Here is a 16,599-nt window from a genome sequence, read left to right as displayed (position 1 = left end):
ATCCTCTATTGGCACAGCGGAGAGGAGAGAATCAGTGATGATACAGAAGACGTGTGAGTTTGGCGAGAAGCCAAGACTGTCTTACGTGAGGGCTTCATGTTGTCTATGAAATAGGAGGCAAGGTTCTCTATCCAAGAGCAGAAGTGGGCAGGGGAACCTGGGGGAAGGGACTGGAGGCCTAGAGGAAGTGATGGTTTAGAACAATTTTTGCTACCAGTGAAGTGCAAATTGCCCAGAGAAAAGCCAGCTGGTAATAACAGATGTATGGGGTGGAGTACAGCAGGTGTGAGTTGTGCCTTTCTTGGTTCAAATCCTAGCTGTGAGAGCAGGAATTAACCTTGGTGGTGAAAACGCCTGTGTTCCATGTAGGAGGACCTGGGTTCCGGTCCCAGCTCTGGCTCCTGATTCCAGTTTTCTGCCAGACCCTGGGAGGAAGTGCTGGTGGTCAAGAAACTGCATCCTGCCACCCACATGGGAGACCTGGACGGAGTTCCTGAAAACCATCTTCAGCCCCCTGGGCTGTTGTGAGCATTTGTGGAGCAAAGCAGTGAATAGGGATGTCTCCACTTCTCTCTGTGTGTGTCTCTCTGCCTCTCAAATTTTTTTAAAAGATTTATTTATTTACTTGAAAGACAAGGTTACAGAGAGGCAGAGAGAGAGAGAAAGTCTTCCATCTACTGGTTCACTCCCCAAATGGCTGCAACGGCCAGAGCTGGGCTGATCCAAAGCCAGGAGCTGCTTCCGGGTCTCCCACGTAGGTGCAGGGCCCAAGGACTCAGACCATCTTCTATTGCTTTTCCAGGCCATAGCAGAGAGCTGGATCAGAAGTGGAGCAGGGGCCGGCACTGTTGCATAGTACATTAATCCTCCACCTGCAGTGCCAGCATCACATATGGGTGCCGGTGCTACTCTTCTTCCAATCCAGCTCTCTGCTATGGCCTGGGAAAGTAGTAGAAGATAACCCAAGTGCTTGGGCCTCTGCACCCACGTGGGAGACCTGGAAGAAGCTGCTGGCTCCTGGCTTTGGATCTGTGCAGCTCTGGCTATTGTGGCCATTTGGGAGTGAACCAGTGGATAGAAGTCCTTTCCCTTTCTCTGTGTCTCTTCCACTGTAACTACCTCTCAAATAAATAAATAAAATCTTTAAAAAAAGTGGAGCAGTCAGGACCTGAACCAGCACCCATATGGGATGCCAGCACTGCAGGTGGCAGCTTTACTTGCTACACCACGGCACTGCCCCTCTCTCAAATAAATTTAATAAATTTAAAAACCAAAGACGTTTTAACTGCTTTAGGTGACCACATGATTAATAATTTTAGTATTATTCTGAAATTATTCTACATATAATGAATAAATAATTACATTATATTCTTAGAAACCAAGATTTTCAATTTAAGAGAAAAGTAATACAAAAATAAAATCAAAGAAATTAAATGAAAACTTTATCATTCTTTCTAAATGTGAGATGAATAAACACATAATGGTCTTTCTCCTAAAAAAGAAAAGAAAAAATGACTATCTTAGCTTTGACCACTATAAAAGTTTAGAAATGATAATCAACTTAGAAACAGTATCTTCATATGCCTAGGCTACGGCCTGTAAACACCACTTTCTGTTAGAGGGGGTTAGAAATCCAGGCTCCTGGGAGAAGTGGCTGATTCTCAGTCTGGGGTAGAAATACGTAAAATGAGCCTAGAACAGGCTCCATCATACCAGAAAACAAGGAAACCACGAAAGATAAATAGGACTGGGTGTCTCAGAGGTCCAGAGACTAGAAGCCAGCCTAAGGAGGTTCCTGTTACCAGAGATGTAAAGATTTCAGCTTCACAAAGAATAGCAAGTGTAGTGCATCAAATGTATTAAAAACCCTTGGTTCACAGGGATTAAAAAAAGTTATCAGCTCTACTTTCTACATCTCTCTTGATTCTGTCCGCCTTATGGTCTCCCCATTACCACCAGACTCTAGCCCAAATTACTGCCTCAGCTTTCTACCACGTCTCCTTTCCTCAGTTTTACCCCTACAACCTTTTCTCTGAGAAATGAACCTTTGTTTTTATATGACACTGAGATTTTAGAATAATTTGTTCTGCAACATAACTTGACCTAAGTAAACTAATACCTAGCCTCTAAGCTATTTATCTGAAAGGTTGAGATGGAGACAGTGAAAGAGAGGGATATAAATAGAAAAATCTCCTAACAAATGGTTCACTTCCCAAATGCCTGGAGGAATGGAGTCTTGGTCAAAGCTGGGCCAGGTTGAAGCCAGGAGCAAAGCTGCTGGAACTCAATCCGGGTATCTCATGTGGGTGACAGAATCACCTCTGCCTCCCAGGGTGCACATGAAAGGAAATGGGAACCGGAAGTGGAGCTGGCACTCGACTCAGGCACTTCCAGAATGGGATGCGGGTGTCCCAGCTGGCGTCTTAACTGCTGTGCCACGTTCTTTCATCTCCTTGGATGTGCCACACATACTCTCTTTGGGCCTTTCCCTCCTCTTCTCTTTCCCGGCTGAGTGTCCCAAGCCCTCCTCAGCCTTCAGATCTCTGTAGGTTTCATCTCCTCTGGAAATCTCCCTGATTCCCCACGTCTGGCTTGTGTGCCCATCCTGTGCATTCCATAACACCTGCACTTCCCCCATACAAGCACTTACTACGGAATGAGTTGTTGGTCTCTTCTCCTCCGCTGCAAGCTTGGTCAGGGCAGATTGACTTTACTCCCCTTTTCATTACTTTATTCTCAGGCCTGTCACATGGTAGACACCATAAATGGGTCAAATAATAACGCAGTTTTTGAAATATGAAGATTTGGTCATATTACGTGTCAGGAAAAGGTGCTGAAGGCAGGGGAAAAAAGCAGGGGCTGTTTGGTCTGATCCAATCTGTGCTTTCCTGCCTCTACACTGATGTAAATTTTTACAGGCTCTCCGAGCCTCACATATGAAGACCGAGTAGCTGTAAACTGCTAGGTGTGAGACCGGAGTTTCCCGAGATGAAAGAACGCGGGGCATTATTCTCCCTGTACGTGTCTCAACAGCACCTGAGAATAGCATACAGGTCAGCTCACACGATTGCAGCATTTCCTGCTCCAGGCAGACTTACAGCTCTCAGAATGGCCGTGTAGGATGATGCGTTCCACAACCCTTGTCTGAGTCACCTGGATTTTCCTCTATCCCTCCCTGCCATGAAGCAGCATGCACAGTGAGCATTTACCGGAAACACCATGTGTGATGTCCATGTGACCTACCATGTACAGGTAATGTTTTCTGTGCCCCCGCACTTGAAAGATCATCATAAAATCACACTGGTGGACACCTTTTGTGAAGGAAAAAGAAACAGGAGTTTAGGTTCATTAGACTGGCTCTGGTGGGACCTCGCAGGAAACGTGAACCTGGGCTTGTTATTCAAGAGCCATCGAGTGGGGAGGAGCCTCACGAGACCTGCGTGGTTCTGAGGTTTGACTTCTTAGTCCTGAAAGGTGAAGGGTTGATATTTATGTGTAGTAGGCTGCATCTACCCTCCTAACTCACATGCAGAAATGAGTTGCAACTCACTGGGCTTGGCATCAAAAATGAATCATCCCACACTTCAGGTTAACTAATTTTCCTAAAGAAACAACAGAAATACAAACATGCACACCAAATGTTTAAAGCGTCTGTGAAAACTGAGGGGAGCTGAGCAGGCTACCGTATCCGCTTGAGTTCCTTCTGAGGTGTGCTGAACACTGGAATGCTGGGAACACTAAAAACCTGTCCCTTGATTCAAAGTCAAAGGGACATGGTTTTAGACCAAACATAGAGCTTGCAGACTCTGTACCATCTGGGTTTAAATTCCTACTGTGCCACTACCTACCTGTATGGCCTCCGACAAGTTGCTTATTTACCTAACATGTTTCTTCATTAGTACAATGAAGATAAAATGCCTACTTTATAAGATCAGAGTGAGAATTAAACATGACAATATTTATAAAATGCTTTGCATAATACCTAGCCAGAGAGAGCCTAATTAAATCGCAATTATGGGGGCCAGCATTGTGGTATTGCAGGTAAAGCAGCCACCTGTGATGCTGGCATCCCATATGGGCACTGGTTCAAGATCTAGCCCGCAGCTAATGTACCTGAGAAAGCAGAAAATGGCCCAAAGTAGTTGGGCACCCACACCCCATGGGAGCCCCAGATGAGGCTCCTGCCTTCAGCTTGGCCCAGCCCTGCCTGGCCATTGTGGCCACTTGGGAAGTAAACCAGCATATGGAAGCTCTCTCTGTGTGTATCTTCCTCTCTCTCTCCCTCTCTCTGTAATTCTGCCTTTTAAATAAATAAATCTTAAAAATATGAATTACCATGCTTGATTTATTTATATATCTGTACCTATTGGTGAATAAACATTCCTAGGTGGCTTTGAACATTTTTCTTAAAGACTTATTTATTTATTTGAAAGGCAGAGTTACAGAGAGGCAGAGAGAGAAAGAGAGAGAGAGAGAGGTCTTCCATCTGCTGGTTCACTCCCCAGATGGCTGCAGCAGCCAGCTGCATTGATCTGAAGCCAAGAGCCAGGGTCTCCTACACAAGTGCAGGGGCCCAAGGACTCGGGCCATCTTCTGCTGCTTTCCCAGGCCATAGCAGAGAGCTGGATCAGAAGTGGAGCAGCCAGGACTCAAACTGGTGCCCATATGGGATGCCAGCACTGCAGGCAGTGGCTTTACCTGCTATGCCACAGTGCCAGCCTCTCAAACATTTTAAAGAATTGATTAGTCTAGTTCATACAGAAAATCTCAAGAAACTTTGAAGAATCATCGTTATATTAATTCTCTAGCCATAGTACAATAAATGTATAAGTAAAATATATGTATATAATTATACAATTTTTAGGTTAAAAATACTTTAGTTCAGGCCGGCGCCGCGGCTCACTAGGCTAATCCTCCGCCTAGTGGCGCCGGCACACCGGGTTCTAGTCCCGGTTGGGGCGCCGGATTCTGTCCCGGTTGCCCCTCTTCCAGGCCAGCTCTCTGCTGTGGCCAGGGAGTGCAGTGGAGGATGGCCCAGGTGCTTGGGCCCTGCACCCCATGGGAGACCAGGATAAGTACCTGGCTCCTACCATCAGATCAGCGCGGTGTGCCGGCCGCAGTGTGCCGGCCGCGGCAGCCATTGGAAGGTGAACCAACGGCAAAGGAAGACCTTTCTCTCTGTCTCTCTCTCTCACTGTCCACTCTGCCTGTCAAAAAAAAAAATACTTTAGTTCATTTTTTTAAGAAATATTTATTTACTTATTTGAAAGTTGGAGTTACACAAAGAGAGAAGAAGCAGAGAGAGAGGATAGGTCTTCCATCCGCTGGGTCACTCCCCAGATGGCCACAATGGCCGGAGCTGTGCCAATCTGAAGCCAGGAGCCAGGAGTTTCCTCAAGGTCTCCCATGTGGGTGCAGGGGCCCAAGGACTTGGGCCATCTTCCACCACTTTCCCAGGCCATGGCAGAGAGCTGAATTGGAAGTGGAGCAGCTGGGACTTGAACCAGCACCCACATGGGAAGCTGGCACGCAGGCGGCCTCTTTATCCACTATGCCACAGCGCCAGCCTCTACTTTAGCTCACTTTTAGAATAAATTATTTGAGAGGGACAGAGACAGGGAGAGGAAGCTCACATCTATTGATTTACTCCCCCAAATGCCCAGAATGCCAGCGTTGGGCCAGGCTGAAGCCAGGCGCAAGGAACTCAATCCAGGCCTCCCACATGGGCGGCAGGGACACAGTCACTTGAGCTATTATTGCTGCCTCCTAGGGTCTGCATTAGCAAGAAGATAAAGTCAGGATCCAGAGCTGGGTATCGAACTTAAATACTCTGATACAGGCTGCAGGTCTCTTAACTGGGCAGGCCAAATGCCTGCCCCTACCTCATTGTTTAGAGAAGGGTAACAAGGCCGGCGCCGCGGCTCACTAGGCTAATCCTCTGCCTTACGGTGCCGGCACACCGGGTTCTAGTCCCGGTTGGGGCGCCGGATTCTGTCCCGGTTGCCCCTCTTCCAGGCCAGCTCTCTGCTGTGGCCAGGGAGTGCAGTGGAGGATGGCCCAAGTCCCCGGGCCCACATGGGAGACCAGGAGAAGTACCTGGCTCCTGCCATCAGATCAGCACGGTGCGCTGGCCGCAGCACGCTGGCCGCGGCGGCCATTGGAGGGTGAACCAACGGCAAAAGAAGACCTTTCTCTCTGTCTCTCTCTCTCTCACTGTCCACTCTGTCAAAAAAAAAAAAAAAAATCTAGGAAAGCAGTAGGAGATGGCCCAAGTCCTTGGGCCCCTGCACCCATGTGGGAGACCCGTTAGAAACTCCTGCTTCAGATCGGCACCGCTCCGGCCATTGCGGCCATCTGGGGAGTGAACCAGTGGATGGAGGACCTCTCTCTCTCTCTCTCTGCCTCTCCTTCTCTCTGTGTAACTCTTTCAAATAAATAAACAAATAATCTCCTCCAGGCCTAGATAATTTTTTAGGAAGTTCTGCCAAACCTTCAGCAAACAGATCATTTCGATGTTACAAACTGTTCCAGAGAACAGAGTGAGAAAGGAGAAATATTTGCAAACTCATTCTTTGATGCTTGGAGAGGATGAGAAAGGAAAATTATGAAACTGCAGGTCAATCTCACTTACAAACATAACTCTTAAGATCCTAACCAAAATGTCCAAATAAAACATCAGAGATTATAAAAACAAACAAACAAAAAACCACCATGGCCCAATTAGGTTTATCTCAGGAAAGCAAAGGTGCTTAACATTCGAAAAACCTATAAAAGTAATTCTTCAAGTTGATAGATGAGGATGGATGAAAATTTTGCTGATCTTAACAAATCAGAGAAAAGAATCTGATAAAATCCAGTACTCATTCATGATAAAAACTTTTAGCAAATTCAGAATGAAAGAGAACTTCCTGAACGTGAGAAAGAATAATATGGAAACCCGGCACATGCGTCGTTCCCAATGAGGAAACTTACAAGTCCCCAATCGGGACCAGCCAGGAACGGCCGCCGCCACATGCACTCAGCCCCACACTGGAGAGGCTAGCGCAGGCAGCAGTTCACACAGAACACTACAACCACCGGTGCCTTGTTAGAACTATGGACTGTAAGAGTAAGATGTGAAACAATTATATTTTCATAAGCAAGTAATTTATTTATTTATTTTGACAGGCAGAGTGGACAGTGAGAGAGAGAGACAGAGAGAGAGAGAGACAGAGAGAAAGGTCTTCCTTTGCCGTTGGTTCACCCTCCAATGGCTGCCCCGGCCGGCGCACCGCGCTGATCCGATGGCAGGAGCCAGGTGCTTCTCCTGGTCTCCCATGGGGTGCAGGGCCCAAGCACTTGGGCCATCCTCCACTGCACTCCCGGGCCACAGCAGAGAGCTGGCCTGGAAGAGGGGCAACCGGGACAGAATCCGGCGCCCCAACCGGGACTAGAACCCGGTGTGCCGGCGCCGCAAGGCGGAGGATTAGCCTAGTGAGCCGCAGCGCCCGCGTAAGCAAATAATTTTTTAAAATACCTAAAAGGACGTCACTTATAATAATAATATAAACCGCCGTGAACCTAGAATAAATCTAAAGATGGGCCAGGGTCTGGTGATAATGAGAAACACGGCATTGGAATCGTTACTAAAACCCACGCAATGAACGATACACAAGGCCGCTTCTCCGACTCATCGGCACAGGCGCTGCCCGTCACAACCACATCCAGCCTTCTATTTTTGAAACCGGCTGGCAGTGAGCGGGAGAGCGAGGGTCGGCGACACTCGCAGGGGCTGAAGCAGGGAGCCGCTCGTCAGGCGGCCGGGGCCCAGGGGGAGCTCGGCCGGGGACCTGGCCGGCCAGCGCGGGCCAAGCCTGTGTGGACATGAGCCGCTCACACGAAGGGCTAACGAAGCACCTGCCCGCACCTCAGGCCGAGGCGCGTCCGCCCTCGCGTCCCGCGCACGCGCGCTCCTGGCTGCGCGGCAGGCGGCCCCGCCCCCGCGCGGGAGACCCGGATGCAGCGCCGGCTCCCGGCCGCGGGGAGAGCGGCGGGCGGGAGACCGGCCTTCTAATAACACCCACGATACTCGGCACTACTCCCTGAGTCCCTGGCCTCAACTCCGCCCTGCTTTCCGCCGACCCTGTCCCATCTCGGCCGGCCCGGGGTGCGAATACCCAGGCAGGGTTTGTCATTCCCGCCGGCTGAAGCGGAACCCGGTCTCCAGGCCCCAGGCGACCCCCACCCTAAGTGTGCCGACCCCCGCGCCGCGCCACCCTCCCGCGTCTGTTCCGGGCAGTGCCGGCCTCCTAGGTTACGGTTACGTCAGTTCTACCTGCCCCTCCGCACAGAACCCGCCCAGCGCCAGCAGGGCTGGGCTCCGAGCTTTCCCTCCACCCCGGAGCCCGGAAGGGGGCGTGGACAGGGCGGAGCCTCGCGGGCCCCGCCCCCGGTCTCGCTGGGACCCCGCCCTCCCGCCGGAGGCCCCACCCCCCTTCACCCGGCTGCTGGCGCGCCCGGCGCCCTGCCAAAACCCGGACAAGTGGATTCTGCGCTCCGCACGTTCCCGCTCGGCCCAGTCGGCACCAGCAGGTCCGGGCTCGTAGACAGGAAGCCAGGCCCGGCGCCTGGAAGGCGGAGCCAGCCCCGGGCGGGAGCGGACGCAGCCCCAGGCCTGCGCGGGTGAGCGTGCCGCGGGCCCCCTTGCCGTCCCGCTTCCCCCCACCGCCCCGCAGGCCGCGGGCGCGAAGCCCGGGTGCGGCCCCCGGCGTCACCGCGCAGCCCCCGTCCCGGGCCTTGGCTCCGATCCCGGCCCCGCCCGCTTGCCGTCTCCGGGCCGCGCCGTGACGTGCGCGCGCCTCGGGGTGCGGGGTCGCGGGGCGGGGGGGGGCCGGGGCCGGGGGCGCAGGCCCTGCCCGGGCCGGCTCCGTGCCGTTTGGACGCGTAGGTTCCTGTGCGCGTCGCGCCGTCCTCGTCCTCCAGAGACTTGGGTCACTTCTAGGCCCTCGGGCGCGTTTTTGTATGAATTTTCGTGGAAAATGGAGTCTGGCGACTTGAGGTTTTGGGGTTTTTGGAGAAAAAACTGTATCCCTGATAGTTGCAAAGTTAGTTCACGTTCTTCCCAGCCGCCAGTTGTGCACACACGTTTTTGGGGTAAACGGGCATAGCCGTGATGGAGACTTGGTGGGGCCAGCGCACCTGGGCTTCCACACCTGAGGACTGTGTGGCTTGGAGAGCGCTCTTCATCCCCGGGTGGCCCGGTGTCTGCCGGTGTGGAACGTGCCAGAGAAGCACGTTGTAGGACCCCTGCCCCTGGGCACCCTTGGGTGCCCCGGGCGCCGTGCAGCCAGCCAGCCTCTGACCTGCAAGTGGAGGAGGCGCGTCCACAGAACCAGGAGCCGGGCTGGGGTGCCTTACCCCCCCAGGACTAGGATGAGGGGCTCCTAAAGTTGGGGTAGAGACCCAGGTGGGCAGCACCTGTGCAGGTCGCCCCTGCCCCTGCCCCTCCCCCTCCTGTGGTTGGTCATGAAGTCGCTGGTTTGGGAATTTTGTTGTTGGCAAAGTGGGCTGCAGTGAGTCAGGTAGTTAATTCTCTTTTTAAAAGATTTATGTATTCTTTTGAAAGGCAGAAGCAAAGGGGGAGGGGGAAGAGGTCTTCCATCCGCTGGTTCACTCCCAGATGGCCCCAAAGGCCGGAGATGGGCCACTCGGAAGCCAGGAGCCAGAGGTTCTTTTGGGTCTCATACACGGGTACGGGGCCTAAAAGACTTGGACCATCTTCTGCTTTCCCAGGCCATAACAGGGAGCTGGATCGGAAGTGGAGCAGCCTGCACCAGAACCGACACCCATATGGGATGCTGGCACTGCAGATGGTGACTTTACCAGCTTCGCCACAGCGCTGGCCCAGCTACTTCTCTTTTTAATGTTTGCTATTTCATCTACTTGAAAGCAGAGAGAGAGAGACCCTCCATCTGCTGGTTCACGTCCCAAATGCCGGAAAGCAGCCAAGGCTGGGCCAGGCCAAAGCCAGGAGCCTGGAACTCCAGCCGGGTCTCCCCTGTGGCAGGGGGTCAGAGTACTTGTGCTCTGTGTTTGCTGCCTCCCGGGAATCAGCAAGAAGCTGGCTTGGAAGTTGAGTAGTTGTGACTCAGTCGGCACTCTCTGAAGTGGGCTGCGGGCATCCCAAACACAGCTTAACCTGCTGGACCACAGCCCTTAGCCCTGATGGCTATTCCAAAAACCCTCAAGACTAGAGCCAACATCAAGATGTTATCTGCAGGGGAGAGACATGCTGTCGGGGACCCTGGGGAGCCAGGTGCACCACCCCCTCTTTTAGCGAGGTAATTTTAGTAAGAAGTGGGTTCCAAAAGAACTTTAAGCCAAGGGAGGGAGACCGAGACTGTGGGAGACTACAGCCTGATAGTATCTATTCCACATCAAAGAGGCTGTGTAAGGGCTGGGTTTCTCACACACACACAGGCGTTTATTTGTATACCGTTGTATGTATAATAATGCTATGCAACAAACAAAATCCAGCATAGAAGGGAAAGTAAGCTGTGCATTTATGTGGTAATCCTAACCTACTTCACAGATCCATGAAAGGTACTCAGTGCTGGTTGCTTATAGAAAACGAGCAGGCTCGCTAGGCTCATCCTCCACCTGCGGCGCCAGCACCCCAGGTGCTTGTCCCGGTTGGGGCGCTGGGTTCTGTCCCGTAGCTCCTCTTCTAGTCCAGTTCTCTGCTGTGGCCCAGGAAGGCAGTGGAGGATGGCCCAAGTGCTTGGGCCCTGCACCCGCATGGGAGACCAGAAGGAAGCACCTGGCTCCTGGCTTTGGATCAGTGCAGCGTGCCGGCCGTGGTGGCCATTTGGGGGTGAACCAGCGGAAGGAAGAACTTTCTCTCTGTCTCTTTCTCTCTCTCACTGTCTAACTCAGTCTGTAAAAAAAAAAAAAAAAAAAAAAAAGAAATGAGCAGTTTTGTTGGTGATCAACATTCAGACTGGGAAGTATTCTTGTGAGAATATAGTAGAAGGACGTACTGCAGAACTTCTACAGTGTCTGCTGCTTCAAAGTGCAGGTCCTCCGTAAGCAGAGAGCCACAGGCACGAGGCCGTGTGGAGCAGTGTGCAGCGTCTCCCCGCTCCTGGGTGCCAGCCACGGGAAGTTGGTGGGTGGAGGCCGAGAGGGGAGGTGGTGGCCTCACCGTGAGGCCAGGCTCCGGGCGCTGGGCTGCCCCGGGGAACCGTGTGGGAACTTGCCGAGGGTAGCGCAGTCTCATCCTGCCATCTCCTCGACAGAGCACTGGAGGATGTTTGTTCCCAGATCTCTGAAAATCAAGAGGACTGCCAGTGATGACTGCAGAGGTTGTGCGGCTAAGAAGACGAAGCCAGAGACTGAAGCCCCTGCGCTGGAAGAAGGCGGAGATGGCCCACTCGAGGCCTCCGGGACTACGGAAGGCCCAGCACCAGCCCAGCCCAGCTGCGAGCCGTGCCCCTTGCCCAGGCCGCCTGGCCGGCTGGCCGAGGTGGATGCCGTAGGCCCGGAGCAGGGGGCGAGGGACGGCCATCCTGCTGAGGAGCCTGTGAAGTCGTTTTCCAAATCCCAGCGCTGGGCAGAGCCTGGGGAGCCTGTGTGTGTGGTCTGCGGCCGGTACGGAGAGTATATCTGTGATGAGACGGACGAAGACGTGTGCAGCTTGGAGTGTAAAGCCAAGCACCTGCTACACGTGAGGGACAAGGGAGGGACCCCCGCGCCCAGCAGTGCCCAGGAGGCCGACCCTGAGGCCGACCCCACGCCGCCCGCCCCTTACGTCTACAAAGAGCACCCGTTTATCCTGAGCCTGCACGAGGACCAGGTGGAGCACCTGAGACTGCAGCTGGGGATCTCCGTTGAAGGGCAGGGAGTCCCCAGGCCCATCATCGACTTTGAGCACTGTGGGTTCCCCGAGGCCCTGAATCACAACTTGAAGACGGCGGGCTATGAAGTGCCGACCCCCGTCCAGATGCAGATGCTGCCCGTGGGCCTGCTGGGCAGAGACATCCTGGCCAGCGCGGACACCGGCTCGGGGAAAACCGCTGCTTTTCTGCTCCCCGTGATCGTCCGAGCTTTGTGTGAGGTGAGTGAACTCCCTGATGGAGTTAAAATTGCGGCGGAAACGAAATATTTGGAACTTTGATCACTAAAGTGCCCTGTGGCTTTTCTTCTGCTAGAAGTTGGTATGAGAAGCATTGGGGAATTTTTGTGTTATTAGATGGAGCCTTCATTGAAGGTCTACAAAATTGCTTTCCTTTCAAAACATTTTCATTGGAACAGATTTTATACTAAAAGAATAAGCTTTTGGTTTGAGGGGAAAATTCTGCTGACCAGGTAAGCTGCAGTTTTTAAGTTAAACCTCCTTGGATTTGGCGTTTTGAGGAAAGACACGGGTTTATACCAAGGTTACAATGCCATTGTAGTTCCAGATCTACTCTTAAATACGCGGTTCAGGGCTCATCGTAAATAATACCACGTGACGCCACTTGTTAGTTTATGGCGCTAAAGCACGTTCACACGTAATTAGTCTAACAAACATGATGAGTAATTACTCTGCCAAGTCCCGGTGAGCTTGTGAGGTGTGAGATCTGGCAAGGGGAAACTGGACAGTGTGGGCGAGGAGAAGAAAAGGAAGGGAGAGAAATTTGGGAGACGAAAGACCGGTAGAAAATGGCATGAGGAAGAAGTGGAAGAGGGAGAGGGAGCAGCAGGTGTTCAGATGCGGGTCGGGGGAGGGAGGTTGGAGAACAGGTACCTGGTGGCAGCCGGAAGGAGAGGCTCCTGGCATCACGCGGCATGGCGGGTGGCTGTGGTGCACACCACCTCTGTCCTCTGAGCACACAGGAGGAGGAGCGCCAAGGCTCCACTCGGAAGGTCGTGACCCAGAGAGAGAATCGGCAGTGACCCTGATTGGTCAGCGCATGTTGTATGCATTTACAGAAGTGTCACGCTATGCTTCCTCATATGGGTAAATAAGTGTTAATCAAAAATTTATTTAAGTTACAAAAAAATATGGCAAATAAAAAAAACTTTTGAAAATTAGGTGAAATGAAATGGATGGGTATTGGGCCTCGTGGTTAAGATGCTGTGTGTCACAGAGAAGTACCCGGGATGCAGGCACTGGGTCTGCTCCTGGCTGCCAGCACAGCCCGGGAGGTGGCAGGGGTTGGATGAGGACCTGGGCTAAGGGACCTGGATTGAGTTCCCAGCTCCTAGTTCCCAGCCTCAGCCAGGCTCTGGCCCAGCAGTTGTGGGCATTTGGGGAGTGAGCCGGTAGATGGGCACACTCCCCCTCTCCCTGCCCCTTAATTGAATAAATGTGAAAAACTGATATAATACCTAATTGTCCTGCAAACGTTATATAATTTTTAAATGCCCACCCATAGTTTTTCAGTTGGTTGGTTGTGTTTTCTTATGGTTGTGTGTATGATGTTAATTGGTTACAATAACCCAGATACTTTTCTAACCTCTCTCTGCCCCCAAAAAAACACCATACACATTGGAAGACCAAGTGGAGCTCTAACAAGGGCTGGAAATTGGAGACACACACACACACTCAAACACACACGCTGTCACTCCTACCCTCACACACACACGCACACACAGGTAGGTTCTAGGAGCAGGGACACCGAGAGGGAAAAACCAAGGGCTGAATGCCAAGCCTTGAGCCCTCTTCACGGGGACTGTGGGGTTTTCTCTGCCGGGGAGGATGGCTGGAGACTGCAGGGTCCCCTTAACTAGGAGCAGACGCTCGCTTTTCCCACCGTGGTGACCTGGGGCACCTCTCCCCAGTTCTGATCTTCCACGGTGCATGTGTGTTATGTAAGACGTGGTTCTGTTAGGGCGGTGTTTGGAGGAAGACTGTAGCGAGCAGAAGCGGGAGGGCTGGGGCCACACCGCGAGGGGGAATGTGGCCGTGGTCGCTGGGGCGAGTCAGTGCCCACCAGCCGGGAGTCACGGGTTTCTCATCTCTTCACAGAGCAGCTGTCCCTCTGCGCTCATTCTCACGCCCACGAGAGAGCTGGCCGTCCAGATAGAGAGACAAGCGAAAGAACTGATGCGCGGGCTGCCCTGCATGAGGACCGTGCTGCTCGTGGGGGGCCTCCCCATGCCCCCGCAGCTGTACCGTTTGCGCCAGCGTGTTAAGGTCAGCATCGATTTGGGCAGCAGAGGAGCCAGGGGCTTCGCTTTCTTTGGGGGAAATTTCAAGTGTGGTTTTAGGGATCCTTTAAGCAGGGGTGGGGAAGCTTTTTCTACCTGGGGCCGTTTGGATATTTACAGCATCATTCAAGGGCCATCCCAAATAATCAGCTTAAAAATTAGCCTGCCGGGGCTGGCGCCACGGCTCACTTGGTTAATCCTCCACTTGCGGCACCAGCAGCCCGTGTGGGCGCCAGGTTCTAGTCCCGGTTGCTCCTCTTCCAGTCCAGCTCTCTGCTGTGGCCTGAGAAAGCAGTAGAAGATGGGCCAAGTGCTTGGGCCCTACACTTGCATGGGAGACCAGGAGAAGCACCTGGCTCCTGGCTTCAGATCTGCGCAGCGCTGGCCGTTGTGGCCAACTGGAGAAATGAACCAACGGAAGGAAGACCTCTCTCTCTCTCTCACTCTCTGCCTTTCTTCTCTCTGAGTAACTCTGACTTTCAAATAAATTAATAAAATCTTAAAAAAATAATAAAAATAAAATGAGCTTGCTATAGGTTGAATTTCGAGTCCTGCCTGCAGTAGCCTTGGCAGGGCCGGACCCAGTGATTTCCCGGGCCTTAGACAGCCTTCGGGCCGGCGGTTCCCCATCCCTGCTAGAGTCTTGCTGAGTAAACCTTCATTTTCCTAAGGTTTTTATTTTTTATAGGAAAGGGAAGGAAGACAGTTTTTTGAGCGCCTGTTGCACGCCGAATGCAGTTGGATGTCTTCACGTGCTCTGTCTCCTTTTGCCATCACCTTTGCCCCGGGGGCCGGGGGCCGGGGGCGGCACAGCGCAGCTTTGATGGTTGAGAGGTTGAATCTCAGAAAGCTGGGATTTGTGGCCAATAAATGACAGTGGCCAAAACTGAAGCCTTAATTGACCTGGCCCCACTCCTTCCTTAGCTGTGCTATTACGGGAAGCCTGTATTTTCTGATAGAGAAGTATGTGTGTCTGGCCATGGATTCGCTCCCGCGTCCTCCGGGAGCCTCGGTTTCCTGGAGTGTGGATGGTGGTTGCAGATCCCTGCCTCTCCAGTCTGAAAACGTTTCACCAGAGCCGTGGCCGATCGACTGACCACTCACAGTAGCCCGTGGCCTGCCGATTAGGGGCAGGAGTCGGGTCCTCGTGGTCCCTGCTGTGGTCCAGGTGCTAACTGTTCAGCTGCCGAGCGGGGTGGGAGGGGAGGTCCTGGCGCCCCAGGGGCCGGGAGTTGGGGGTCAGCTGAGGATGATGAAGCCACCGCAGTGTTCGGCAGCTTCTGCCCTGAACCTGACAAGCACATGGAATCTACTCGACAGGTTTACAACATCAAGTACAATGGGCAAGTGCAGATTGGATCCGTAGACTCCAGTGTAGACCTCCATCCTGTTACACCGATACAGCTGGTGTTTTATTAATGTGGAATTAAAAGCTCAGCAACATACAAACAGTAAAAGGATTTTTGGCTGGCATCAGCTTTGAAATGGGGTTAATTGAGTTTAACTGCAGTCTCACGTAAGCTTCAGTTTCTTTTCTTTCTTTTTCTTTTTTAAGATTTTATTTATTTATTTGAGAAGTAGAGTCACAGACAGTGAGAGGGAGAGAGAGAGAAAGGTCTTCCGTCCGTTGGTTCACTCTCCAAATGGCCACAATGGCCACAGCTGCGCCGATCCGAAGCCAGGAGCCAGGAGCTTCCTCCCGGTCTCCCCTGTGGGTGCAGAGGCCCAAGCACTTGGGCCATCCTCCACTGCTTTCCCAGGTCACAGCAGAGAGCTGGATAGGAAGAGATGCAGCCAGAACTAGGACTAGAACCGGCCTCTATATGGGATGCTGGTGCCACAGGCGGAGGATTAACCCACTGCGCCACGACGCCGGCCCCAGCTTCAGTTTATTTTCATGGCGCAGAATGAAAACATGATTCACACAGTGAAGTAGCTGCAAATTCTAACAGCTTCTAAACAACTAATCCTGCATTCCCATTCTTTAATAAAAAAAAAAAACCATGAGTAGTCCTCTCCAGCTTGCAGCATTTAGTAGATAACACGGATGACTGGCACAGTGTTATCACACATTGAAAATAAATTTCAAACTTAAAGAAAGGTGGCAAGTCCGGTATGAAGACCTTTTTCCTCCCAGGCTTTTTGGAAGTGTGCCCTCCCCCACCCCAATATACTTTAGAATGGGGTTCTTATTAGAGAATCAGGAAACTGACGCTGATACATTGAAACACATCAGGAATGAGGTTGGTATCCTCCACCCCCAGATTCAGCTCGGTTGTAATCCTGCCATCATGTTTTTTGTAGTGCAGGAATTCAGTTCAGAACTGTACACTGTGCTTGGCTGTCACGTCTTGATCCTCTTCAGTTCGGAACATTGCTTGCTTCTCCCATGATCTTGGCACTTAAAGGCTTTGAAGCCAGTTGCCT

The 16,599-nt window shown here is 52.2% G+C and overlaps 1 protein-coding gene across 7 annotated transcripts in view; it reads left to right on the top strand.

The window, feature by feature from the left end:
• DDX59 (DEAD-box helicase 59) overlaps positions 1 to 16,599 on the top strand; it is a 97,207-nt gene that overhangs the window by 65,718 nt on the left and 14,890 nt on the right. For 2 of the 7 annotated variants that reach the window (XM_008268675.4, XM_070055078.1), the window contains exons 1-3: positions 8,453 to 8,661; positions 11,277 to 12,094; positions 13,991 to 14,158. In XM_008268675.4, the coding sequence (XP_008266897.2) occupies positions 11,288 to 12,094; positions 13,991 to 14,158 (975 nt within the window). In that variant the 5' untranslated portion in view covers positions 8,453 to 8,661; positions 11,277 to 11,287. Of the gene's footprint in view, positions 1 to 8,445; positions 8,662 to 8,949; positions 9,084 to 9,771; positions 9,852 to 11,276; positions 12,095 to 13,990; positions 14,159 to 16,599 lie in introns of those variants that run through there. The other 5 variants (XM_070055077.1, XM_008268677.4, XM_008268676.4 and 2 more) reach the window with 5 other exon arrangements.

The sequence above is a fragment of the Oryctolagus cuniculus genome, chromosome 13, assembly GCF_964237555.1.
Source record: "Oryctolagus cuniculus chromosome 13, mOryCun1.1, whole genome shotgun sequence".
NCBI lineage: Eukaryota > Metazoa > Chordata > Mammalia > Lagomorpha > Leporidae > Oryctolagus > Oryctolagus cuniculus.
The sequence above is the reverse complement of the archived record's forward strand: the minus strand, read 5'-3'. Positions and strand labels throughout refer to the sequence as shown.